This window comes from Cervus elaphus, chromosome 17 (genome assembly GCF_910594005.1).
Source record: "Cervus elaphus chromosome 17, mCerEla1.1, whole genome shotgun sequence".
Lineage (NCBI taxonomy): Eukaryota > Metazoa > Chordata > Mammalia > Artiodactyla > Cervidae > Cervus > Cervus elaphus.
The window spans coordinates 4,982,934-5,010,307 of NC_057831.1; the positions used below are offsets into that span (position 1 = coordinate 4,982,934).

Below are 27,374 nucleotides of genomic sequence, written 5' to 3' on the forward strand. Positions count from 1 at the left end.
TTTCTCTCATATGTTTTCTTATTTCTAGTTATAGGCTTTCATTTTTCATTGAATTCTCTTTAACTTTTCCTATAAGGCTGCTTTAGTGGTGATACACCCTTTTAGTTTTTGCTTGTCTGAAAAGCTCTTGCTGTCTCCTTCAGTTGTGAGTGATGGCCTTGTTGTATACTCTTAGTTAGCTTTTTTCCTGTCTACACTGTGAACATATCAGGTCACTCCTATCTGCTTTGTGCAGTTTCTGCTGAGAACTCCACTGATGTCTTATGAGTGCTTCCTTGTACATGACTAGTTGTTTTTCTCATTTCTTTTGAAATTCTGTCTTTCACTTTTGACATACTAATTGTTATGTCTTGGTGAGGATCTCCTTAGGTGTATCTTGTTTGGGATTCTCTATGCTTCTTGGGCTTGGTTGTCTGTTTCCTTCCCCAGATTAGGGACATTGTGAGCTGTATTTTTTCAAATAGGTTTTCTGTCCATTTCTCTCTCCCTTTCTTTTCTAGGACCCCTATAATGCAAATGTTAGTATGGGTGGTGTTGTCTCAGAGGTCCCTTAAACTGACCTCCTTTTAAAGTGTTCTTTTCTTTTGGCTGATCTGATTAGGTGATTTCCATTACTATGTCTTCCATGTTGGTGATCTATTCTTTTGTATTATCTAATCCACTGTTCATTTCATTTAGTGTATTTTTCATTTTAGTTACTCTATTCTTAAACCCTGATTGGTTCATTCTTATACTGTCTATTTCTTCTTTGACGTTCTCACCGTGCTCATCTCCTGAGTTTGATGAGTAATTTTATGACTGTTACTTTGAGTTCTTTATCAGGTAGATTGCTTGCTTTCATATCACTAAAGTCTTTTTCTGAGGTTATGTCTTGTTTGTTTCATTTGGAACATTTTGTTGTTGTTGTTTCCTCATTTTGCTTGGCTGGCCGTCATTATTTCTATGCTTTAGGCAAAACTGCTACCTTTGTTGGTATTGGTGGAGTGTCCTTACGTAAGTGACGATCCTTCTTGTTCAGTTCTGCGCTAGGTCTTGATTGCTTCATGATCTTTGTTGTTGTATATACCACGTGATTTATTATCGATATGTCACTGTTGTTGAGGGCATGTCAAGACCTGTCAGTGTTCCAAGGGGAGGAATCTCATTTAGTGCCTAGTTTCAGGCTGACTAGAAGCCAGACCCTCAGGCAGCAATTTTTAAGCTTTGCAGGTGTATACAGTCCTGTGTAGCTGCAGTTATAATCCCTGATGACCTCCAGACCAGGAGGGCTAGAGCTGTCCCCTGGGTGACAGTTGCAAAAATCAAATCAAGCCTTTTGACAAGTATATAAGCAGCTTTCTGGGGAATCTTGTGCATTTGTGAGGCCAAGGGCATGTGGAGGATGGTGTTTCCTTACATTCCTTGGGAGGCTGCTCTTACTCTATAGACATGGGGAAACTTGAATTGTATTCCTCAGGGTGAAGCTCCAGGCTTTCACAGAAAGACAGGGGTTGTGTTTCAGCCTAGGTCTGGGCAGTGTACTGGTGGTAGTGGCCCGTCAAGAGCTGTGTTGTCTATTGTTGTAGTCTTGTGGGGCCCGGGAATGCCAGCCCCCTTGGCCAGCATGGCCAGGTGGTCATGGGGTGTCCCTGTGTGGACTGCACCCTCCCTGGCTTTAGCGAGGCCACTGGAGAGTAAGGGGCGGGGCTTGCACTCTTGCTTCGGGAAGGCAGCAGGAAAGTGAATTGAGTGTGCCAGCCTGCAGGCTTCAGTGTCGCAGCTGGAGAGTGCCCAGGCTGTGCACGCACGTCAGTCTGACCAGGGAGTATGATGCCACGGTGACCTCTCGCCCCTGCTGGCCCAGCACAGGGAGCAAGGTCGAGCTGCAGCTGCCTGGGCGCTCCAGCTTCAGCGAGGGGCTGCCCAGTTCTGCAGTCACTCTGCCCAAGTGGAGCTCACGTGCTAGCAGATTAGGTGGGAAACCCAACAGTGTCTCCCAGGGCCTCCTCCTATCTGTGGGGAGTATTTCCACCATTCCTCAGCCCTTCAGCTGATGCTTGTAGATTCAAAAATGGCTATCACATAGTCTTGGCATTTTTCAAACTGCTATTATTTTGCTGTGTTTCAACTGAGTGAGGCTACTTGAAAGCCCTTTAAGAAGAGAGTCTTAGTTTCCTGTAGCACTTTGGGACCCTTAGATGTCAACCCTTTGGTTCTCTAAGGCAGGTCTTATGGGAGATTGTCTCTCCAATGTAGAAGACAGGGGCCGAGGTGCACGCCGTGGGGACCAGCCCCTTGGTCCTCCAGGAGAAGCACCCACCCAAGGAGCCCCCTCCTATCATGTGCCCTTGGGCTGGGGTGGGGGTTCTGGCAGCAGCCCTTCTTGCCCCTCCTCTCTGTCTTGATGTGGTCCTTCTTACCCTTTGTTGTGGAGCAGCTGTTCAGCTAGTTCTCAGGTTCTTTCCGGAGGAGGTTGATCCAGATGTAGCTGTGTATTCATTGTGTCTTCGGGAGGCGCTAACTTCAGTGCCGTCTAACTGTGCTGCTGTCTTGAAGAGCTCCCCCCGTCACCATTTTCCATTTCTTTCACAGTAGCCGTCTAGTGGGTGTGCAGGAGAGCTACTATTTTGAGACATGTACTCACTATCCAAAAGCGGTCAGTAACGAGAGTGATAGACTAGATGCCTCTGTGATGAAATTAAACAAGGGTCAGTGTAAAGTCAGCTTTCCAAGTTCAAGATGGGGGATACCGGACTTGACATTGACTCATATGCAAATGTCTTAAGGGTTCACTTGCTTTATGTGGACATTTTAGTTAGCAATATTACTTGATGGCTAGATCAAAAATCCAGATTGCAAATAGAGAAATAGAATCATGTGATCATGGGAGAGAAGAATGCCATTTTACTACATGTTGGTCAGACCACATCAGGAGGGTCACGTCAAGTTCTGGGTGTTAGATACGGATCTGGAAATGGATAAACAGCTGACATTCAACAGAGTACAGCCGCACAACAAAGGGTTTGAAAACTGTGAGTTGGAAATCAGTAAGTAGGGAACTGAGTTTCTTAACCTGAAGAAGAGCAGGAGCAGAATCAGATAGCTGTCTTTGTATGTTTTAAGGTGTTGTATGCGAAGGCTTTCCTGGTGGCTCAGTGGTAAAGAATCCACCTGCCAATGCTGGAAACACCGGTTCGATCCCTGGGTCGGAAAGATCCACTGGAGGAAGAAATGGCAGCCCACTCCAGCATTGCCTGGGAAATCTTACGGACAGAGGAGCCTGGTGGGGTACAGACCATGGGCTCACAAAATTGGACACGACTGAGCAACTAAACTGCAGTTTGTTGTGTGAAATATGGTGAAGGCTTAGCTTTCCTGTTTGAGGACAGAACTGAAAAAAAAATCATTATGTGAAAGTAGAGAAAAACATGTTTCTAATCAACATGAGAAAAACCTTTCTGGCAGAGAGTTCCTGCTGTGGGCAATGTTTGAGTTAAGCTGGATGGAGGTAGGAGCTTTGCTGGAAAAGGTGTTCCTCTCCCAGATTGAGACCTGGCCCAGTGGATCTGTGTGAAAACTTCTGTGTCTTTTTCCATGTGCTGGAGATGATGAAAAGCTAGACAAAAACCAGTTCTGTACACAAAAGCCTAGAACATAGTAGGTGTCCAGTTTTGCCTGTTCAAGGTCAACTCTTCCTAGGCTTGCTTCACACTGAACTCTTCAGTTTCACGTTTCATTAACCTCTACATGTGCCTTTGCTTTTGCCACCAGGGCTTCCCTCATGGCTCAGCTGGTAAAGAATCCGCCTGCAATGCAGGAGACCTGGGTTCCATCCCTGGGTTGGGAAGATTCTGAAGAAGGAAATGGCTACCCACTCCAGTATGCAGGCCTGGAGAGTTCCATGGACTATATATCCATGGGGTTGGAAAGAGTTGGACATGACTGAGCGACTTTGATTTACTCTCCTGCTTGTATCCCCCCCACTTTCCTACTGAACTGATGGTGGTGGAGGGGACCTCTCCTCACTGCTGTTGGAATACCTGAGGCAGGTCACTCTTAAAGCGTCTATTGGGGTGTCTGTCCCGGCTCACTGGGTCCTAAGCTCGCTCACAGGGATTGAATATGATTTGCTGTTGATCTTTGATTTCTCAGTGTAAACTAAATGTGTTCATTGAATGCAGTGAAAAAGGGGATATTTATTATCTGTGTGCCTCAGTGCCAGTGCAGTGCTTGACACCCTGACTCCCTTATCACTGAAATAATAGAGAAGTTGACTGTATCTTTTCTCTTCAGTTTAGGTAGTTACATCTTTGGGTAGTTCTGCACAGTCTAGTTGGGTGTGTGGGCTTGATGTCAGAGTGGGGCCTGGTGGGCACTCCCCTTCTGCCCTCTCTCCTGCTCCTCTCCCTCCTCCCCTCTCTCTCCTGCTCACTCCGTGCTCCCTCCTCTTCCTCACTGCCTCCTCCCTGCTTCCTGTCCGCCTCTTTCTCCACCTCCTCCCTCTCCCTCCTCCCCTCACTCCGTGCTCCCTCCTCTTCCTCACTGCCTCCTCCCTGCTTCCTGTCCGCCTCTTTCTCCACCTCCTCCCTCTCCCTCCTCCCCTCACCTCGTGCTCCCTCCTCTTCCTCACTGCCTCCTCCCTGCTTCCTGTCCGCCTCTTTCTCCACCTCCTCCCTCTCCCTCCTCCCCTCACTCCGTGCTCCCTCCTCTTCCTCACTGCCTCCTCCCTGCTTCCTGTCCGCCTCTTTCTCCACCTCCTCCCTCTCCCTCCTCCCCTCACCTCGTGCTCCCTCCTCTTCCTCACTGCCTCCTCCCTGCTTCCTGTCCGCCTCTTTCTCCACCTCCTCCCTCTCCCTCCTCCCCTCACCTCGTGCTCCCTCCTCTTCCTCACTGCCTCCTCCCTGCTTCCTGTCCGCCTCTTTCTCCACCTCCTCCCTCTCCCTCCTCCCCTCACCCCGTGCCCCGCCTCTTCCTCACTGCCTCCTCCCTGCTTCCTGTCCGCCTCTTTCTCCACCTCCTCCCTCTCCCTCCTCCCCTCACTTTGTGCTCCCTCCTCTTCCTCACTGCCTCCTCCCTGCTTCCTGTCCGCCTCTTTCTCCACCTCCTCCCTCTCCCTCCTCCCCTCACTTTGTGCTCCCTCCTCTTCCTCACTGCCTCCTCCCTGCTTCCTGTCCGCCTCTTTCTCCACCTCCTCCCTCTCCCTCCTCCCCTCACTTTGTGCTCCCTCCTCTTCCTCACTGCCTCCTCCCTGCTTCCTGTCCGCCTCTTTCTCCACCTCCTCCCTCTCCCTCCTCCCCTCACCCCGTGCCCCGCCTCTTCCTCACTGCCTCCTCCCTGCTTCCTGTCCGCCTCTTTCTCCACCTCCTCCCTCTCCCTCCTCCCCTCACTCCGTGCTCCCTCCTCTTCCTCACTGCCTCCTCCCTGCTTCCTGTCTGCTTTTCTCGACTTCCTCCCTCCCCCTCCTAGCGCAACTCCGCGCCCTCCTTGGACTGTGTTCTCATGCAGAGTTCGGTAGGCTCTTTGACTCTGTAGTTCATGTATCAGTTAACCAAGCCTGAGTAGTTCCCTAAAAGATTCCAGATCACTTGTGTGTTGACAAGGAGGGTTTTTTCTCTAATATGGCAAATGAGGTTCAAACATACCTTGTTGAATCTGTACACATGTATATTTTTATTTCCTTTCTTCCTAGTTTTTATTTTCTGTGTATGTGCCGGCCTCCTGGTGCCGACCGTCCGTTGATTCTCTAGTATTACAGCAGCACAGGCTCTGTCTGCGTTCGGTGTAGTTTGCGTTTTTATGTTTGTCGAGACCTTTGGCTGTCATTAGGTAGTGATTTGATATGAGAGCAGCAGGCAGGCTGGAGTTCTCTTTACGAGCAACTTGGTTTATTTCCATCTGAGTGTATAAGCTGTGTAGTTACTTCGGTCTGTTTTAGTAACAAATTGAAGCTCTAATTTATTTTGAATATACAAAAGCTAATTTAATGAATTTTTTCTCAGGACAGGTACGGTATTTCTACAAGTCAGAAACACTAGCATGATGTGACCACTCTGTACACAGTGGAGACGCTCCAAACACTACTGAAAGATTGCTTTAATTTCTACCTGCAGAATTTCGTGCTTTCTTTTTATATAAAGAAGATTAATGCTCATGGGCTTGAATAAATTCCATTTAATACTTTGGCCTATAATTTCCTTACTCTAAGATGAATGACTACTATGAAAGTACTTTGTTCTCTGAAGAATTTTTAGGGCAGCTTAAGTAATTAATGTTTTGATGTGCATATTTGTTATTTTTAAACTTTTGATGAACGAACCATGTTCTTAAAATTATGCTTTTTCTTCTCTCCAGCCCCAGAGATCAGTTGAAACACATAGGTCGTCTTTTGTCCCTGTTGAAGATGATAATTTTGCATTTTGTAAATGTCAGATCTTTCAAAGCCCAGAGGAGGGGCTATTGCATCTTGTCTTCAGCTTGCCTATTAGAAAGTGGATTGTAGGTGACTCAAGAGGAATACATTCTTACGTGGATAGAGACTGCCGATCTTGTGCTCAGGTTTTTTTTTTTCCCATTTATTTTTATTAGTTGGAGGCTAATTACTTTACAGTATTGTAGTGGTTTTTGCTGTGCATTGACATGAATCAGCCATGGATTTACATGTATTCCCCATCCTGATCCCCCCTCTTACCTCCCTCTCCATCTGATCCCTCTGGGTCTTCCCAGTGCACCAGCCCCAAGCACTTGTCTCATGCATCCAGCCTGGGCTGGCGATCTGTTTGACCCTTGATAGTATACTTGTTTCAATGCTGTTCTCAGTTTTTAATCTATGCGCTTCACATCTAGGTCATAGAGAATGTGGGGATAATTCTCCACAAAGAAAATCTATTTTTTTAGCTCTTTTATAGATTCCCTGCTGTCCATGCAACCTTTCACAGGTTTATCACAAAAAAGGTCTTTGTCCCTAGGTAAATTAGCATGTTTTTCTTTAATTCTGTGGCACTGTACTATTGCCAGAGCACCTGTTATCATTCTAAGACATTTATGTCATTTCTGTGGAGAAAAAAGACTCTTATGGGTTGTTTAACTACTCATTTTAACCTCTAGGTCTATAGATCTTTACCTGGAAATCGGCAATCTAAAAAGCTCTGAAAACCAAATTATTTTTTAGATAACTTGTTTGGTAGTAGAGTCTAACTTGAACCAATGTGAGGCAGTTTATAGCCTTCTGTTCTTATCCTACTTAGCATGACTATTGATACTTCTATTTGCAGAAACATGAGTATGTTTGATTATGGGCTGGTATTCAAAATCCTGTAGAAAACATTATGTAAATAAAGTGTATGCACAAAATTACCTTTCTAAAATAAATTTAAAAAAAAATCAGCTTTCAATAACATATGATCTTGTAATATTGTATAGGGACATTTCCAGTTCTCATTGACATAAAAGACCAAGAAATATAGATATTTCTATAGTAGAGATCTGTTAAAGGCGAGTGTAATTGTGTAACAATAGATGAGTAAAGAAGTGATTTTAGAGTCAGTAAGGGACTTTTTTGTCCAAAAATAAGAAACACTTGTCCCATGCATGTACAAAAACCCTAATATTAAACTCTAATGACCATCTCACTGGGCCTAGGACTTTACCTTCCAAATGTGTTCACTGGGTGAAATGGAAACAACATTGGAAAGTTGCCTGCAATGAACTCCTGCAAGATTTTACTAAATCTTATGTATTCATGATACAGAACATAATACCCACATGTCTTAAGTTGTTCTGACTTGCAGGAGTTCATTGCAGGCAACTTTTCAATGTTGTTTCCATTTCATCCAGTGAACACATTTGGAAGGTAAAGTCTTGGGCCCAGTGAGATGGTCATTAGAGTTTAATATTAGGGTTTTTGTACGTGCATGGGACAAGTGTTTCTTATTTTTGGACTAACAGCTGCCAGTAAAATGAGATATCTCTGGACAAAGAAGGTGTTTTTGTCACTTTGTAATTTTAGGTGACTTATCTTAAAAGGTAGTTTGTTGCAAAATTAAAAACACTCAGTCCAGCAAAGTCCTAGATTTGTAAGCACACTTTAAAAAACTCAAGCTAATGTTACATAATACCTTTTAGGCTTCAATTTCCCCAACTTCTCCTCTTTAGTGGGTTCTGCATCTGTATTTTTAATGATTTAATATGTCTTTATGAGGTGAAAAAAAATAGAAAAATATTTACGGTCAATAGTTTCCTTATGTGTTAAATTCTTGATACATGTTTGATATCTCTATATATACTAGTGGAAGTGTATTCAGGCAGCTCTATGATAAATGTAAAAAACGTAATTTAAAGTTTAAGATTTAGAGAGAACTGATGAAATAGAATATGTGGAAGCATTTATTTTTTATTCTGTAAGAGGAACTGATTGTTTCTGTAACCCAAGAATTAGTATTAAAATTGAAACAGAATACAGAGTAGGTCCCTTCTCTATTCTTTCTCTTCCCTCCTTTCACTTACTGTGAGACTGAATTCCTTACATTAAACCTAAGTTTATATTTAAAGGCATTCACAGTCTTTTTACATAAAAGTGAAAGTGTTAGTCGCTCAGTCTTGTCTTCCCTCTATTCATAGAATTTTCCAGGCAGGAATATTGGAATGGGTTTGGCATTCCCTTCTCTAGGGGATCTTGACCCACGGATTGGACTTGGGTTTCCTGCATTGCAAGCAGATTCCTTATCGTCTGAGCCACCACGGAAACCCCATTTGTAGATTATAAATCATTGTTCATCACCTCATCTGAGTGAAAGAAGCAAGAAATTGAGGCCTCTCTTTGTCCTACAGCTTCATGGAACTGGAATTTGTCCAACAACCTGAGTGAACTTGAAAGCAGATTCCTGCATACAGTCTTCTCCACAAACTAAGCAGAGAATCCTGTCAAGCTCATCCAGACTTCTGTCCTATAGAACTTGGAGATAAGACATAGGTATAGTTTTAAGCTATTTGTGGTAATTGTTCAGTGATAGAAAACTAATGCAGATTTTGGCACCGGGAGAAGATTGTTAGTTTTCTGCTTTTGCCTTTAACTAATCACTTTAAATTTAGTGGCTTCCAGCAACATCCCCACCCCTTTTTTTAATCTTACAGTTTTAATGGTGAGAAGTCTGTGCGAATTCTCTGTGTAATGGTCTTTCAAGGTCATATCAAGGTGTTGGCAGGGCTGAGAAATCTTAATCTGGAGGCTTTGAGAATCAGTTTGCTTCAAGCTCATTGAGGTTGTTGATTGAATTCAGTTCCCTGAGGTTATAAGACTGATTTCTCTACTCTGTTGCTGGGATTGCTTTTGGTCCCTGGATCTCTTTGGAGGTTGCTCTCAGATTGCCTTGATGCTTGTCCATCTCAGCCATGGAGAATTCCCTCATGTCAAATTCTTCTCATGCTTTCTGGGTCTCCAACTTCTTTTCTGCTATCAACCAGAGAAAACTCTGCTTGTGAACATCTCTTGTGATTAGATTAGGCTCCCCAGGATTAATCTTCCATTTGCAATACAGGATAATCATAGCAATAGCTTGTCATACTCAAGGTTTTGCTTACACTAAAATAGGAGGGCCTTCTACAGGGTGAGAGTCCTGAGGCGTTCCTCTTAGAATTCTGCTCATCAGTCTGAGCTGGTGACCTGGGTGCCAAGTGTATCGAGGTAGGGTGATGTTGTGGGCACAGGAATCAGATTCTCTTGGTTCAAACTCGAGCTCTAGTACTTAACTTCCCAGGTGGCGCTAGTGGTAAAGAATCTGCCTGCCAGTGCAGGAGACGTAAGAGGCCCAGGTTTGATCCCTGAGTTGGGAAGGTCCCCTGGAGGAGGGCACATCAACCCACTCCAGTATTCTTGCTGGAGATCCCCAGGGACGGAGGAGGCTGGCGGGCTACAGTCCATAGGGTCGCACAGAGTTGGACAAGGTTGAAGCGACTTAGCACACATGCACACTAGTACTTTAGTTATGCTGTGAAACAGGTTATTCTCTTTGTGCCAAGAGCTTGTCTTGACATCTGAACAAGAGTAGTTTAGGGTGCTCTGAGGGGAGGGGTGGGGTCAGATCCTGTGCTCTTGGTCAGGAAAAGGCAGAGCATCTGACCCAGAAGCAGGTTCAGGTTTGGGATGACTCCCAAGGTAGAGAAGAATGTAGAAGGTCAGTCTCCATGGAGTCTCTCATCTGATAGTCCGGGAACTGTAATCTGCCATCCAGATTACCCGTCTCAGAAGAGGGGGACTGTTGGCCTGTAGGACCGAGGAGCACCAGCTGGCAGGTACCAGGTCTGTCCTTCGTCTGACTTTGGGTGAGTTTTAACAGTGCGTGCCTGTGCCTTATTTTAAAAGGTTGGGGTTGAGGGAAAGGAATCCAATGACTAGGGTGACTATATTATAGAGTATAAAGCAAGCTGTATGGGATCCTAGTCACCTGGGGAGTAGGTTGGGGATGAGGTATCAGATTGTGCCATGGAAAAACAAATCAGAAATGAAACTAGGATTTGGGGTTACCAGAGCTGAAACGGGATTGACTTTAGGGCTGACGTAGCAATGTATGTGCTCAGCTACATCTGACTCTGCATGCCCCCGTGGGCTGTACCCGCTAGGCTCCTCTGCACGTGTACTTTCCCAGGCAAGAATACTGCAGTGGGTCACCATTTCCTTCTCCAGGGGATCTTCCCAGCCCAGGGATTGAACCCCGGTCTCCTGTGTCTCCTGCATTGGCAGGCAGAATCTTTACCACTGCACCATGTGGGACTTAGCACCAGCAAGGCCTGAGTCATCTCAGTGTCCTCCCATCTTCTCAGGCAGACTGCGTGCTGTTCTCAAAGGCATGGCAATTTGAGGGTGAGGACTCAGTGGCTGAGTAGGGGAGTTGGAGGGCCCCCAAAAACAGCCCAGTAAGCCCCAGGTCTCTGAAAGGGGTCACATTCCTGATGGGTCCCTTGGAACACCCAAGATTCTTTTTCTGACGGGCTCTTACCCAGGGGAGTTCTCATTTCTGTCAGCTCCGGAGGCCCGGGCATTCGTGTCCAGCTACAAAGAAATCAGATCAGGGGAAAATCCCCAGCTTTCTTTATCAGAAAACATCCTCTGCTGCAGTGTTTGTGTCCCGGGTTTGAATGGCATTCCTTGCCAGGCCTTTAGCTGCCAGAGCATTATTGATGCCAGACATTTGGTCTGTAACAGGGCACTACCCCTATCCCAGTGATCCTGCTTCCTGGCAACTTGAGCCTTTTGGCGGGACTCTAGAGAATGAGCTGCAGTAAGAGCTTGTGTAACATGGGTGTTGGGGTGCCTTCCGAGGCCATCGTTGTCTTCACATTCAGGTGATAGGAAGTAAAGAACTTCAACTGGAAAGTTTTTGTTTGTTTGTTTATATATTTTTTAAAATACATAATTAAACTTTTATTTATTTTTAATTGAAAGATAATTGCTTTGCAAAATAGTGTTGGTTTCTGCCAGACATCAGCATAAATCAGCCTTAGGTATACATATGTAGGCCCCCCTCCTACCTCCCTCCCACCTCTCACCCAATCTGAGCCCTCTAGGTTGTCCCAGAGCTCCAGTTTGCTTGCCGAGTCTACAGCAGAGTCCCGCTGGCTGCGTCTCTGTCACACGCTGGTGTGTCTGCTTCCATGCTGCTCTCCATCTGCCCCGCCCTCTCCCCCTCCAGCCCCGTGTCCGTAGCCTGTTCTCTGTGTCTGTCTCTCCACGGGTGCCCTGCAGATAGGCTCATCAGTGCCATCTTTCTAGATTCCATATGTGTATTAATATATGATATCTGTTTTTCTCTTTTTTACTTCACTCTATATAATAGACTTTGTGTTCATCCACCTCATTAGCACTGACTCAAATGCGTTCCCTTTTATGGCCAAGTGTATTCAGTTATATATCTGTACCACGTCTTCCTTATCCATTCATCTGTTGATGACATCTAGGTTGCTTCCATGTCCTAGCTATAGTAAATAGTGCTGCAGTGAGCATTGGGATATATGTGTCTTTCTCAGTTATGACTTTCTCAGGGTATATGCCCAGTAGTGGGATTATTGGGTCATAGTGTAGTTTTACCGAAAACCCAGATGGCACAGTGGTTAGAGAGTCCACCAGCCAATACAGGGGATACACGAGATGCAGGTTCAGTCCCTGGGTGGGGAAGATCCCCTGGAGGAGGAAATGGCAGCCCACACCAGTATTCTTGCCTGGAGAATCCCAGGGACAGAGGAGCCTGGAGGGCTATGGTCTATGGGGTTACAAAGAGTTGGACACGACTGAGCGCAGCCCAGAACATGGTAGTTTTATTGCTGGTTTTTAAAGGAATCGCCGTACTGTCTTCCATAGTGGTCATATTAATTTACATTCCCACCAACAGTGGAAGAGGGTTCCCTTTTCTTCATACCCTCTCTGGAATTTATTGTTTGTAAATTTCTTGATGACGGCCATTCTGACCAGTTCACACTGATCTTGTTATAGTTTTGATTTGCACTTCTCTCCTAATGAGCAGCACTGAGGCCTTATTAGCCGTGTGCATGTCTTGTTTGGAGAAATGTCTGTTTAGACCTTCTTCCCACTTTTGAATTGGGTTGGTGGTTTTTCTGGCATTGAATTGCGTGCGCTGCTTGTGTATTTTGGAAACAGCTGGAAATTTTGAATGAGGAACCTAAATCTTTTAGGAGCAACCAGAGATACGCTCCTTGGAGAGGGCTTCTTTTTCTGAACATTCTGTAATTTGGAGGGTCATTTGTAATTCCTTATGAATACTGTCTGGTGGCACTCAAGGGCCTTCTATGAATTATGTGTGAGGGTCATACTTCAACATTTTTCTGCTGTGTCGTGAGAGCTATAGAGAGTTCAGAATCCTTGGCAAACCCACCTGATGGGCTAGATGTGTTGGAGGATTTGAGAAGAATTTTATGCTGTCTTCTTTGCTTGCATATGACATAAATATTATTTAAATTTTGTGTTTGTATTCCTTCGTATAACTACATTAAATATACCTATCTGGTTTTGTCTGTTTTGGATTCAAACCTTCTAGAGGAGTGGGCTGTCTTATTTTCTCCTTCTATACTCTATTTTTCAGGTGTTAGGTTCTAACTTTTAAGACATAAGCTTCCCACCTTTATCTTTCATCCTCTCCTTAACTCTGTTTTCTTATTTCAAAAGAACATTTCTTTTTAAGTCCTCTTTTTATACATTAAAATCCCCAAGTGGAGTGTCAGACTAATCTCTTCCTGTTTATTATTCCCTATCAAATAGTTATTACCTTTTCAATCTCCCATTAGTATCAGTGAGACTGATCTCTGGAGCTTGCAGTTTTGGAGTATTTGCCACTTTTTCCTTGGCTTGTATCTGAAATCAGTTCCATAAACAGATCTGTTCAGCTGTTTATTTTGCAGTTACCCATCGTTTTCATTTTTATAGCCATTACCTCTTTCCAGAGCCTTATTACTTCACATCTAGGTCATTGTAATAGCCTGTTTAATTCTTTTTCCTTTCATAAAATTTTCCCTCTATACACAGTCCATTCTGCATATTAAAGTTGTTGGTTGCCTCCCATCGTCCATTCTCCTTCATCTTTCCCAGCTAAATTATCTTTTCTGCTTTTCCCTCTTTCTTCATGTGTATTGTTACTGAGAAGCTGATCCCTGCTGGGGTGGATCCTGATTTGTGGTTATGTTTGAAGTTTCTTTTTGATGAAGCACAAACCTTCCTAATGGACACTTTTCCCACTTATTTCCTATTATTTCCCTGATTTTACTGCTTGAACCACCAAATTAGAGTCCCATCATTCTTTACTATCTTCCCAACCAAATTTACTAGTATAATTCATCTCGCCTCCTCCTCACAAAATGACTAAAATGCTCTACTATTCTTTTATTGTGATAATAGTCTCTAGTGTAGAGTCATAGCCTACACAGGACTTAGAACTAGTTCATCAGGCAACGATCTCATATCATTGCCATTGTGGGCTGTGAAAAGAAATGGTCCCTACTGTCCAAATTTATTTTCTTTCTTTGATTTTTCTTACTTATTTTTTCCTTTCATTGAATGGTTGTAGTTTAATTTGTGTGAGTTACATATAAGCAAGATAAAATTCTGTTGATCTCTAGATGATTTTCTACCTCTTCTGTTGACAAGTTTGTATGCCGTCCATTCAGCAACCAGAACTAACCTTATCTTATGTGTTGGGGATTCCCAGGATCACCCCCACATTCTGAGATTCCCTAGAGGGACTCATGAGACTCAGCATGTAGGTGTACTTATGGGGAAGATTTTCTTCAGTGATGTGCACAGCTGGGTCACGAGGGAAGAAGGCACAGCAGAATCTGCAGGAACCCAAGTGTCGATTCCATCATGCTCCCTCCTTCCCGTGAGAGGTCACACGGAGCTCACTCTTTTCCTGGTGATGAAGGACCAGCACACACATGTGATGTTTCTGTACAAGGAAGCACGTTAGAAATTTAGTACCCAAGGTTTTTATTGGGGGCTTGTAGCCACCTTCTGCCTAGCATGTACCGTGATTTCAGTTTCCCAGAAGAAAAGCAGGTTTTCAGCATAAACCATGGTGTTTATACTGTCTAGGAACAGTGAGCCACCCTTATCCATTAACCATGGCCTGGGGACGTCCTGAGAACTCCAGGTTCCCACGTGCCAGGCAGGGGCCAGTCTCACTCACAAGCAGGCCTTTTGTAAACATGATCGTCTCAGGCCTGCTAGGTTTACTCTTCCTGCAAACCTTTTCTAATTGGAAGCTTTTTATAACATACTCTTTGCTGAGATTTTATTTTTCCTTTGGTCCATCCTCAGGATCTCAGCAGTTTGTTATTTTACACCTGTTTGTACTGTTTTTGAAATGAAGTTTGTGTGTATATCTACCTTATGATAATCAGACTTTGCTTTGTTAGTTCTTTTAAAAATTGTGTTTTCTGTGTCCTTATTAATACTGAGGATGTTGGATAAAGGAACAGTATTCTAGAATTTCATTTGTAGCTTCTCATGGCATATTTTAAAATAACCAGTAAAGAACTGCACAATAGATGTTGTTCAATAAATGTTGTTTACTGATAACTGTTACCTTTTTAGAATTCTTCAGCACAGAACTGTGATTGTTGGATGATTTTAAGAAAGAAAACGATGGATGCTAGTGATTGGGAAATATTTTATTGCTTTAGGTGTATTCTCATGCTAAGATAATTTATTTGTTTCTTTATTGAGTTGCATACATTTTGAAGATTTGAATGAAAAGTACAATTATTTAAGTAGGCTGGGTAGGTTCAATATTAATAGCTGTAGAAAAACTGTGTATTTAGGAAAAATCTGAAACCAGTGACTACAGTGCAATTTGGGTTAGGAGATAACTCAGATTAGAATCAAAGGAAACCTGGGTCTTTTTTTTTTCCTCATTTTTCTCTGCACAGAGCTCTTTGTTAATCAGTGTGTCTATTAACCTTGCCCAGGAATTTCCAGATACAAGGCATCATCTTCTAAAAACAGCATCAAGACTGTGATCTAAGGATCTTAGAAAGTATCGTTGTTTTCTTACACAAAGAACCGTTTGAAATGCTTTTGTGTCTGTTAATTAGAATTTTGCTAGTAAATTTTTCTTATATTTGGCATATTTTGTGTACCTCTTAGTATACCATAGGGAGGATTCTCCAGAAGCTGACTTCAAGGCTCTTGTCTGTATAAGTCTCAAATCTGTATTAAAATTTTGACAACACTATAGGCTTATAAAATTTTAATTAGATTTAAAGTTTTGTGAATCATATATGATGGATTTGATGGATTATACTGAATTGGGAAATGACATGCTAACTTTATTAATATGGTTTTCTAATTCCTTAGTGAAATAACACTTTATTTATGGAGAAGTCACCTGCCTTAGGATATTGACAAAATCAAGAAGTGAACTAAAAGGCCACTAAGCAGTCAGAATGGATGCCAGTATTTATGCACTAACCTTTGCACATTCTTTATAGAAAACCCCTAAAGCAGGGGGTGTCATAAGCTAATGTCAGCTAAATGTTTTTTATTTTTTATGCAGTAAAAAACTTGTCTATCCAAAATATCACTGAAGTCTGACTGCCTGAACATGTTTGTAAAACTATAGGAAGCGACAGTGGTTACACTGCTAAGGCTCTTTCGTGAATTTACTGTGAAAAAGATAATATGCTTTCCATGATGTCTTTCACATTGTCATGTCAGTTATTTCTTCTTTAAAAAAATTACTCCCATTTTACAAGTGCTTTGAGAGGCAAGGTATGGAGTGCTTTTGAAGTTAAGTCTTCCATTACCTCTTATAAAATATTTTCTAACTTTTAAAGGAAATGAAGGCAATGGCAGTTTTAAAAACGAAGACACATTAGCTGAGTTTTTAGTGAATAAAATATTTATTGAGATAGGACCAGATAAAAGATTTCCATCTCTGTGTGGTCAGGTGCCCAAGCACAGGATTTGCTTACGTACATAAACCTGACTGAGTTCCTCAGTTAAAACTTGTCTTCACATCTTTGACAGTATCAGGAGAGCTTTCTTGATATAGATTAGATGATTATAAAGGCACCCTCAACTAATTGAGATGTGGCAATCAAAACAGCTTTTGTGATTTTAAATTGCTTCAGTAGAAAAGTGAATGTGAAAATCGCTCAGTTGTGTCTGACTCTTTGGAACCCCATGGACTGTAGCCTGCCAGGCTCCTCTGTCCATGGAATTCTCCAGGCCAGAATACTGGAGTGGGTAGCCTTTCCCTTCTCCAGGGGATCTTCCCAACCCAAGAATTGAACCCAGGTCTCTTGCATTGCAGGTAGATTCTTTACCGTCTGAGCCACCAGGGAAGCCCAAGAATAGTGGGGTGGGATAGAAGCTATCCCTTCTCTCGCGGATCTTCCTGACCTAGGGATCGAACCGGGGTCTCGTGCACTGCAGGCGGATTCTTTCCCGGCTGAGCCAGGGAATAGTGCCCGCATCACACTAGTCCTGCGTGCGCTGAGGGCTGTACTCTGTGAAGAGTTTTGACAAATCAGTGCATCTGTGAGAGGGCAGCCAGGATAGTGGGGGAACATTTATCGCCTTAGACAAGGAGAGAGTTCTTTTCTGGGAGAAGAGAAAATGTGGAGAAAGAGGTACATACTGCTGCCTTCAGAAACTTGAAGGGCTGCAGTCGGGAGAGAAATGAGAGCTACTGAAGGGACAGAACTGGAGTTGAGGGCAGCACGTTGGAATTTGACTTAAGGAAGGTCAGCTGAGCTGAGTGACCCCTGGATTAGCTACTTCAGGCGTCGAAGCAGAGGTTACTTGTGTGTGTTTGGGTTTGATGATGTTTTCAGGCTATCCTTCATGACAGGAGCACAGTGCGCGTGTGCCCTGCGTGCTGCTGGGGGCGGTGGCCGTCTCTGAGCGCGCGCTGGTGGCCCTGGGCCTCACTCTCCTCCGTGTGCCTTGCCCTGCCAAGTCTCTTCAGTCATGTCTGACTCGGCTTTCTGGATCGCAGCCAGCCAGGCTCCTCTGTCCATGGGGCTCTCCAGACAAGAATACTGGAGTGGGTTGCTGTGCCCTCCTGAAGATGCAGGGGATCCTCCCGACCCAGGGGCCTGATCCGTGTCCTGTCTCCTGCGTTGCTGGGCGGGCTCTTCGCCAGTCATGCATCTTCGTCCTTTGCTGCTCCCACCGCGGGGTCAGCACGGGGACTGCCATCTCCCATTTTAGAGGTCAGGAGACCATGGCTTAATTCACCTGGAGGACGTGAGTCGCCCAGCTCACCGCATGACTCACAGGCAGAGTTTGGATCACATCTGGCCTTTTGATTTCTAGTCCAGCATTTTTATCACTCTAGAATGCCAGCTTGAAATATTTAGGGCAGTAATTATTGGTAATGAAAAAGAGACTTGACTTTGCTCATTGGCCCTTTTAAGTTATTTAATTTTGTGTGTGTTCTATTCTGAATGGTGCTCAGTAAAGGCTGTTACTGAAGACCTGTCAAGGCCTGTGTTTTCTCTCCATGTGATTTCCCACCTGAGGATGGGTTTCTGTGAATCAGGACGATGGGATAGTGTGTGGGGGAGATAAAGGCAGGTATGCTACAGTGATTGTGTGTGTGTGTGTGTGTTTAAAGCCACCAAAGCTAGGAAGAATTTGAGACAGAAGTCTTTGAAAAATCAACAGGAAAAAAACCATACCTTTCGCTTAGAAACTATAAATCGTTACAGTTTCCTAGGGATGATCTTTGCTGATTCCTGAAAGTGTGTCTCTCTTTAGGTTAACTCTGACAACAGTGTGCTGTCCAAATTGATTATTTGAGCGCACTTAGTTTTTTGTGGTCCTAAAGATATCCTGAAGTCTGGGTAATTAAATACTGAAAGCAGGGCATCTGGCCTTACTTCATTTAAAAACAATTGCTGAAACAATGCCTGTAATTTAAATACAAAAACATGATGACAATTTATCCTCTAAAGACATCCATGCTCTAAATTTTACTTCTTTAAAATTACCTTCTTTGAAAAGTCTTGTTGAAAGAAAGGGAAATATGTTTTCTTTAATAAATCATATAACATAACATATTGTGACTTCTAATTAAGGAAATTATTGCTATTTTTTTGGAACTAATTATATTTCACTGTCATTAAATTTTACCACATGTTAAGTAAAATTCCATTGGTTACATTTTACCAGGTCTGGGGACAAATCTGGCTGATTAGTTTTGCCCTGGGAAGGCTGATGCCTTGTATGTACTAAGTGAAAAATTTCTCAGGCATTCAAAATAATTGAAGGAAAATAGTAGAGTAATGTTGTAAACCCTTGTACTATGAACATGAACCATCCAAAAAATAAATAAGCTTCTCTGTTTATAGTTGACCCAAGTTAACAGAGAGAATATTTAAATTGAAGGAAAGAAAAATTGTTTATATATATTTCCAATTTTTTCTCTCACGTTAGGGTTTTTTTTGTTGTTGTTGAGCTGAATCTTTTTGTGGTTTCTTCTGTCCTTTGCTGGATGGGAAGGCAAACTGTGATATATTTAATTCCATTAATCTTTTTTTTTTACTGTTCACATTGGTTTTTAGAGTTTTACAGTCATTACAATAATCAATTTTAGAAGGTTTTCATCGGCCTCAAGAAGCCCCTATACTCTTCAGCTGTGACCCTTTTACCTCCTAATCCCCGCAGACCTAGGCAACCACTAATTTACTGCCTGTTCTGGACGTTTTGTGTCACTGAATCATATAATATATGGTCTTTCAAGACTAGATTCTTTCACTTAGCATAATGTTTTCAGAGTCCAGTCATACTGTAACTTCATTCCTTTTATATGAATACCATTAATCTTTAATCTGGAAATAAAGACAGATCCAGCACAGTGTCTTGGACCTTGAGAAGTGATGTCAGAAGCATTTGAGAGAGGCAAGAATCTGCCAAGTTCCTGCACAGTGATAATTTTCATTTAATGTACAGTGACAGAGTCCCAGAGATATGAGTGACTAGATTAAAGGGGGGAAGGTTTTCATTTTCACGTGAAAGTTTCTTTCCTTTTCCAAATTTAGCTAACTTATTTTTATGTAACTGGCTTAGGAAGCCTGTGCAAATCAGAGTTTGGAACTGAGATGGTTTTTATTGCAAGATGGAAATTTATCTTCTTTATTGTTGTTCAGTTGCTCAGTGGTATCCCACTCTTTGCCCCACCTCATGGACTGCAGCACACCAGGCTTCCCTGTCCCTCACCGTCTCCCGGAGCTTGCTCAGACTCATGTCCATTGAGTTGGTGATGCCATCCCACCATCTTGTCCTCTGATTTCTTTATAGACCCTGGTATTCAGAAGACAGTCCTCAATAGGGCATTAACCAATACGCTTCATTTCCACGAAAATTCAAATAGAATAACATGGTATTGGGAAGACTAGTTTTGAAAGGAAAAGCAATACACACTCACTGCAAAGGTCAGATGCTGGAACATGATACTGAGAAGAATTTTGAGTCTTCTTTATTCATTAGTCTTTAAAAATGTTCGATTTATATTACTCAGGGTTCAGTGTCAAAATAGACACATGGAGCCTTTAGTAATAGCCATCTGTCTGGAGTTTTTTTTTGGTTTGGTTTCTTTGGAGAGAAGATTAGATTAGATTATCCCTGGACGTCTCTCTCAGGTATTTCAGTGAGGAGAATGCTGGGGTTAGGGTAGGAAGGCAGAAGTCATGTGAGCAGTAATCCAGCAGTTTCAGTCACATGTTGGAGATGGGTGGAGAGAACGAGGAGAGGACCCGCTGCTGGGAACTGGAGAAACCGGGCGGCCTGTGTGGACCGCACGGCGGGGACTTAAGCGTCATGTGGGTCAGGATGTTTAGAGTAAAATAAATGAGTAGCAGCTCTGTTAATGAACAAAAAAGTTATCTCAAATATAAATGTGTAGGCCACTACGGTCTGTCATTATAGTGTTGTTAGGAGACTGTAAGCAGTAATATATGGATTTAGGTTATTGAGTGACAATCTTGTAAGAATTTACGAAAAAATTGGATTGTACATGTCTCTTAAGCTGAAATACGATGTGAGAGGATAGTAGATAACCAGGAAGTGCATGCATCTAATGGACTGGAAATGAGTCACTGAGTCATTCAACATAGCTGGAGCCAGGGGGCCTGGGGAAAAGCTGAAAAAATAAGGAATAAGCAATGCCCTTGGTAAAATGGGCTTATTATAGTAAGTCACAGAGAAATCTTAGTTATGTTACACATCTTTGAAGAATGAATTTCAAATGTCAAACACATCTGATATATATTGTGCTTAATTTGTTGTTGAGTTGCTCAGCTGGGTCCAACTCTTTGTGACCCCATGGACTGCAGCACGCCAGGCTTCCCTGTCCTTCCCTATCTCCTGGGGTTTACTCAAACTCATGTCCATCGAGTCCATGATGCCATCCAACCATCTCATCCTCTGTTGCCCTCTTCCTTCCTGCCCACAGTCTTTCCCAGCATCAGGGTAGTTCCAGTGAGTTGGCTCTCTGCCTCAGATGGTCAGAGTTTTGGAGTGTCATACTTAATACTGAATAACAAATGTATGAGTAAGAAGGATCATTAACCATTTCTGTAAGTTGTGGTGGCCTCTCAAATGCAATATGCCATGGCCATCATGCTGATGTTTCCTGATGTAGAATTAGCTGGGTTGTGTGTATTTCAGCAACAGTTGTAGATTTTAGATTTCACTTCTGAGAAAATTTTTTTTCTTTTTGTTTAGTTATCTAGTGGCGTTGCTACCTGCTTTGCTTGATTTAGCTGTATGTCATGTAAACAGTTTCGTTACTATAGCTATGGCGGAGTCTGGAAAGGAGAATTTATATAGATGTTTAGAGTTACTTCTTTTACTCCACTTGAAGAAATGTGGCCTGGTGTCCTCTTTGAGGAAGTGTTGCTGCGTCACTGTCTATGCCAGCAGTGCGGTTGGACACTTCTGGCTTTACCCAGTGGATATCAGGATTCTGAATGGATGGGTAAGCAGGCGGGCAGGACAGTTTTCAAGGCCTCCCAATGTACATCTCAGAATGAGGTTGTTATTTAGTGAGAGATTTCCATAGCTTCACACCTAAACATACAAGACACAAGGAAGAGGTATTTGTAGTCTTAAATTCTTTGAGCAGTTTCAGTATTGAAAACTAAATCCCTGCCTTTTGAGGGTCTGCCATTTATTACAGAGATTTTTAAATGATTATTGAGGATCCTTGGACCCTTAAGAAAACAGGGATTGTTTGAGAAACATGGCAGATGTGAAATACAAGGAGAAGGCTAGCTGCGTTTTTCCCCAGAAGACGCGTGTTAGGACCCTGACATGTCAGCCTTGTAGAGCGTGCACAGGTGTTTTCACACAGCAGCTTTGGGGTCGCTCACCTCTGGGGCAGCTTTCTTGTCCCAGTCAGTGCCCGTGACCTGGCCTGCGTCCGTCTGTCTGATCTCAGCACCCACCACTCTTTCCATTGCTCCTTCTGTTCTACCTCATGGCCTCTTGCTGTCCTTGATTTGCTTCCAGCTCAGGGCCTTTCTCCGTGTCCTTCCTTCCCTGGCTGCTCCTCTGGCTTGGAAACGGTCTTTCTGTGCTCTCCCCTGGCCTGTGCCCTGTCTTCACTTAGAACTCTTTTCCGGTCACCTCGTCAGCGCTGCTCTGCCTGACCGCTTCACGCTGAAGAGCCCTCCTCCCCTTCCTCCACGTCCTCCTCCTGAGAGCGAAGGTCTAGTCTGTGCTTGTTTGCTCTTCAGTGTTGTGGGGCCAGGCTTCCTCTGTTTCATTCACGGAAAACTCCCCAGGACATTAGCAGTAGCTGGCACCGTGGTATGCGCCTGCTCCGTCGCTTCAGTCATGTCCAGCTCTTTGCGACCCTGTTCTTTGCTTTATAAAATAAAATTTTAGAAATCTGGAGTTTGTTTTTCCCCACTCTGAGTCAGTGAAGGTGTAGTCTTCATATTAATGTTTTTATTACTTTGTGTTGGAGATATAGAGTGCTAATCACTCCTTCCTTCCCTCCTCCTCTCCTTGATTCCAGTTGAATATAAACTCAAAATGAGCATTGGGTGAAGATTGGTATATATTTTATTAAACTGAGCAAGTGGCTGTAGCTTTACAGTGCAGCAATATTAAGACGCTAGATTCAAAGCAACTTGGATTCAAGAGTGTCCAGTGGAGTCCTTGGTCCTGGGGTGGTTACAGCCCTCCCTTGATGGAGAGCTGAGCCGAGCTGAACAGGAGGGCTTCTGGCGTGAGACAGAGCCGACAGTCCACTCGGCAGGATTTCAGCAGGCCACGAAAAGACAAAACTGAACTTTTTTATTTATCCACTAGTTAAAATGTGAATTGTAGCCCAGTGGATGTCCGATTCCACTGGTTAGATTAGCAAATTCTCCACATATGGAAATGATTCAGTAAGCAGGTGGAGAGAGAAATCGAGATGATTGTTCCAGCTCTCCCCCTGCCACTTGAGGAACCAACCCGCACTGCCCTCTTGTGTGGACAGAAAGGGACGTGTTGCAATTATGGTTATCCCTGAACAACTGCATTTACAACATATATATTAAAACGTACCTACAAACAAATAATTTTGACCAGAAAAGAGCTATCAACACAGGATGTTTCTGAGAATTGATTGCATTTGTGAATCATCTAGACATCTGCCAAATGAAAGCGCAGGCTCTATTTGTATGTATGTTTAAGGGGATGGATGTTAATCCAGCATCTATTCAACACCTGTTAATAGAAAGGTGATACTTATGAAAAAATACCGTGTTATTTTTAGTTTGGCTAATCTGTTTAGTACGGCTAATACTAACTTCAAGTGTAAATTCAGGTGCTCTTACGTTTCAGGTTCGGGGGAGTAAGGGAGAAGTCCTGTACATTTTGGATGCTACCAACCCGAGACACTCCAACTGGCTTCGCTTTGTTCACGAGGCACCATCTCAGGAGCAGAAGAACCTGGCTGCCATCCAAGTGAGCTGATTTGCTTCTTATTTGTACTCTGTACATTGAGGGGAATGAACTAATTTATAACTGTTCTCCCTGTTTTAAATTTATTTCCAAATGACCTGCTTCAAATAACAGTAACTAACTCATAAAAGCAGAGAAGTCTCATCTAGTCAGCATATGCAGGAAAGGGCAAGCCCAGCTGTAAATTGACACCAGATCACTGACTTTATGAGAATTCTTGAGGGGATGAGTTACATGGTCTGATATTGTCCTTGGCAGATTCTGCTTTCAAGTGCTTTTAATTCATTCAGTGAATGTTTATTGATAGTTTTCTGTTTGATGGCTTATTTGGCTCGTGGCACAATGTTCTATGATATTGTTTGGGAAAGGCTTCCTGAAGAAAGTTTGTTTGGGTGTGTCTCCCTGTGGCTGTCCTCTGAGCTTCTCGAGGGTGTTGCATTCCTCAGGGTTTTGAGAGAAACAGAGCCAATAGGATCTATATATCTATATCTGTGATGTAAAGAACCCACCTGCCCGTGCAGGAGACATAAGAGAAGTGTGTTCGATTTCTGGGTCAGAAAGACCCCCCGGAGGAGGGCATGGCAGCCCACTCCAGTATTCCTGCCTGGAGAATGCCATGGACAGAGGAGCCTGTGGGCTACGGTCCATAGGGTCACAAAGAGTCAGACACGGCTGAGTGACTTAGCACGTATCTAGCTACTCATCCATCCATCTAGAAAGAGAGAAAGAGATAGAGACTGAGAAGAGATTTATTTTAAGGAATTGGCTTATGTAGTTATGGAGGCTGGCAGGTTCAGTCTCTTCAGAGCCAGTGTCCCACCTCAAGTCCAGAGGCCACAGGCTGCTATAGAACAGTGAAGAGCAGATGTTCTATTTCAAGGTTGAAGACATGAAAGCTGCTGTAGAATCAGCAAGAGCCAGTGTCCTGCTTGAAAAGCTGTCAGCCCTGAAGAGTGGATTCTCCAGTTTAAAAGCCATTAGGCAGAAGAATTCTCTTGGAACTTTCCCTGGGCTCCAGGGGTTAAGGCTCTACATTCCAGTGCAGGGGGCACAGGTTTGACTCCTGGTCAGGGAACTAAAGTTCCACATGCCATGGGTTGGAGCCAAAAAAAAAAAAAAAAGAATTCTCTTTTACTTGGTGGGGGAAGGGAGACCCTTTTGTTCTTTTCAGGACTTTAGCTGATTAGATGAGGCCCACCTACTTTGTACAGGGTACTCTACTCAAATTCACGTATTAAAATGTTAATCTCACACAAAAACATCCTCGCAGAAACAAAATAATGTCTGAATAGCTATCTGGGTGCCCTGTGGCCTAGTCAAACTGACATAGATAATTAACTCTCCCAGGTGGGAACAATGTTTTGTTGAATTCTGTATCCTGTATTTTAGGATAGTGTTATACACAGCATCAGGCTCTGACAGTAACTGTGACTTAAACACCATTGATCCCTCACTAGAAATTAAGGGAAGGAGACAAATAGTCAAGACAAGGAGTTTTTAGAAGGACTCGGGAAACAGTAACAGATTTTGTTTTCTTGGGCTCCAAAATCACTGCAGGTGGTGACTGCAGCCATGAAATTAAGAGATGCTTACTCCATGGAAGTAAAGCCATAACCAACCTAGACAGCATATTCAAAAGCAGAGACATTTCCGACAAAGGTCTGTGTAGTCAAGGCTATGGTTTTTCCAGTGGTAATGTATGGATGTGAGAGTTGGACTATAAAGAAAGCTGAACACTGAAGAATTGATGCTTTTGAACTGTGGTGTTGGAGAATACTCTTGTTTGATCCAACCAGTCCATCCTAAAGAAAATCAGTCCTGGGTGTTCATTGGAAGGACTCATTCTGAAGCTGAAACTCCAATACTTTGACCCCCTGATGTGAAGAGTTGACTCACTGGAAAAGACCCTCATGCTGGGAAAGATTGAGGGCTGGAGAAGAAAGGGAGGACAGCAGAGAAGGGGATGACAGAGGATGAGATGGCTGGATGGCATCACTGACTCGACAGACGTGAATTTGAGCAAGCTCCGGGAGTTGGTGATGGGCAAGGAGGCCTGGACTCGCACATGACTGAATGACTGAACTGTAATTAAAGTTCATTGGACAGATCGTTAAGAGAATTAAAGAAGCTTTACATTCTGTTTGGCAGTTGACAGATCACATGTGAAAACTTGGCTCCTGAACCCTAAACTACGGAAGTGAAAGCAGAGTGAAGGTTGGCAGGAGCAGGAGGAAAGGGAACAGAGTAAGGGAGCCCATATTTCCTCGAGTGTTTTCCATGTGCACTATTCTAGAAGCTTCACATACATGATGCTGTTTACTCATAACAAACTCTTGATAACTTAACGTGAGGGTTGTGCTGATTTCATTCAATCCAAGTCTGAAACCAACAGTGGCAAGAGGAAAAATGCAAGGAAAAATGTACAGAATTGGGTTTTCAAGTCGGAGAAGGCATTTTCCAGTACTCTTGCCTGGAAAATCCCATGGATGGAGGAGCCTGGTGGGCTATAGTCCATGGGGTCCCTACGAGTCGGACACGACTGAGTGACTTCACTTTCACTTTTCACTTTCATGCATTGGAGGAGGAAATGGCAACCTACTCCAGTGTTCTTGCCTGGAGAATCCCAGGGACGGGGGCACCTGGTGGGCTGCCGTCTATGGGGTCGCACAGAGTCGGACACTACTGAAGCGACTTAGCGGCAGCAGCAGCAGCAGCAACAGGTTTTCAAGTAACTGGAAAACAGTCATTTAGGATATTTTATTTCCTTATATTATTAGCTAGCCTAGTTTTTTCCGTACAAATAGGTAGTGGATAACCAGTGTGTTTACTGGTGTTTTTGTATGGGCAAGTTATGATGACTTACCAAAGGATTTGGAACATAGGATCTTTTGGCAGCCAGCTGTATTCAAGCCACTTTTTAGATTGTTCATGATATGTGTTGATCCAACCACACATTTAAATTATCTCTTTTGGAAAATGTGTACACATTAATTACTTTAAAGTATTTTATATTTTTTCATGGTTTTCTGAGGCATACTCATCTCAGAGGATCTTCACTTATATCCTAATTGTAATTTATGGGCTCAGAATCAGTTCAGTTCAGTCACGTCTGACTCTTTGCAACCCCATGGACCGCAGCATGCCAGGCCTCCCTGTCCATCAACAACTCCTGAAGTTTGCTCAAACTCATGTCCATTGAGTTGGTGATGCCATCCAACAATCTCATCCTCTGTCATCTCCTTCTCCTCCCGCCTTCAGTATTTCCCAGCAACAGGGTCTTTTCAAATGAGTCAGCTCTTCACATCAGGGGGCCAAAGAATCGGCCTTTCAGCTTCAACATCAGTCCTTCCAATGAATATTCAGGACTGATTTCCTTGAGGATGGACTGGTTGGATCTCCTTGCAGTCCAAGGGACTCTGAAGAGTCTTCTCCAATACAACAGTTCAAAAGCATCAATTCTTTGGTGCTCAGCTTTCTTCACCGTCCAACTCTCACATCCATACATGACCACTGGAAAAACCACAGCCTTGACTTTTGTTGGCAAAGGAATGTCTCTGCTTTTGAATATGCTGTCTAGGTTGGTCATAACTTTTCTTCCAAGGAATAAGCATCTGTTAATTTCATGGCTGCAATCACCATCTGCAGTGAGTTTGGAGCCCCCAAAAAATAAAGTCTGCCACTCTTTCCACTGTTTCCCCATCTATTTGCCATGAAATGATGGGACTGGATGCCATGATTTTAGTTTTCTGAATGTTGCGCTTTAAGCCAACTTTTTCACTCTGCTCTTTCACTTTCATCAAGAGGCTCTTTAGTTCTTCTTCGCTTTCTGCCAACAGGGTGGTGTCACCTGCATATCTGAGGTTATTGATATTTCTCCCAGCAATCTTGGTTCCAGCTTGTGCCTCATCCAGCCCAGCATTTCTCATGATGTGTA

At 43.4% G+C, this 27,374-nt stretch overlaps 1 protein-coding gene across 4 annotated transcripts in view; it reads left to right on the forward strand.

Moving 5' to 3' along the window:
- PRDM5 (PR/SET domain 5) overlaps positions 1-27,374 on the forward strand; it is a 249,711-nt gene that overhangs the window by 50,242 nt on the left and 172,095 nt on the right. For all 4 annotated transcript variants that reach the window (XM_043870964.1, XM_043870965.1, XM_043870966.1 and 1 more), the window contains exon 3: positions 23,321-23,443. In XM_043870964.1, the coding sequence (XP_043726899.1) occupies positions 23,321-23,443 (123 nt within the window). The remainder of the gene's footprint in view (positions 1-23,320; positions 23,444-27,374) is intronic.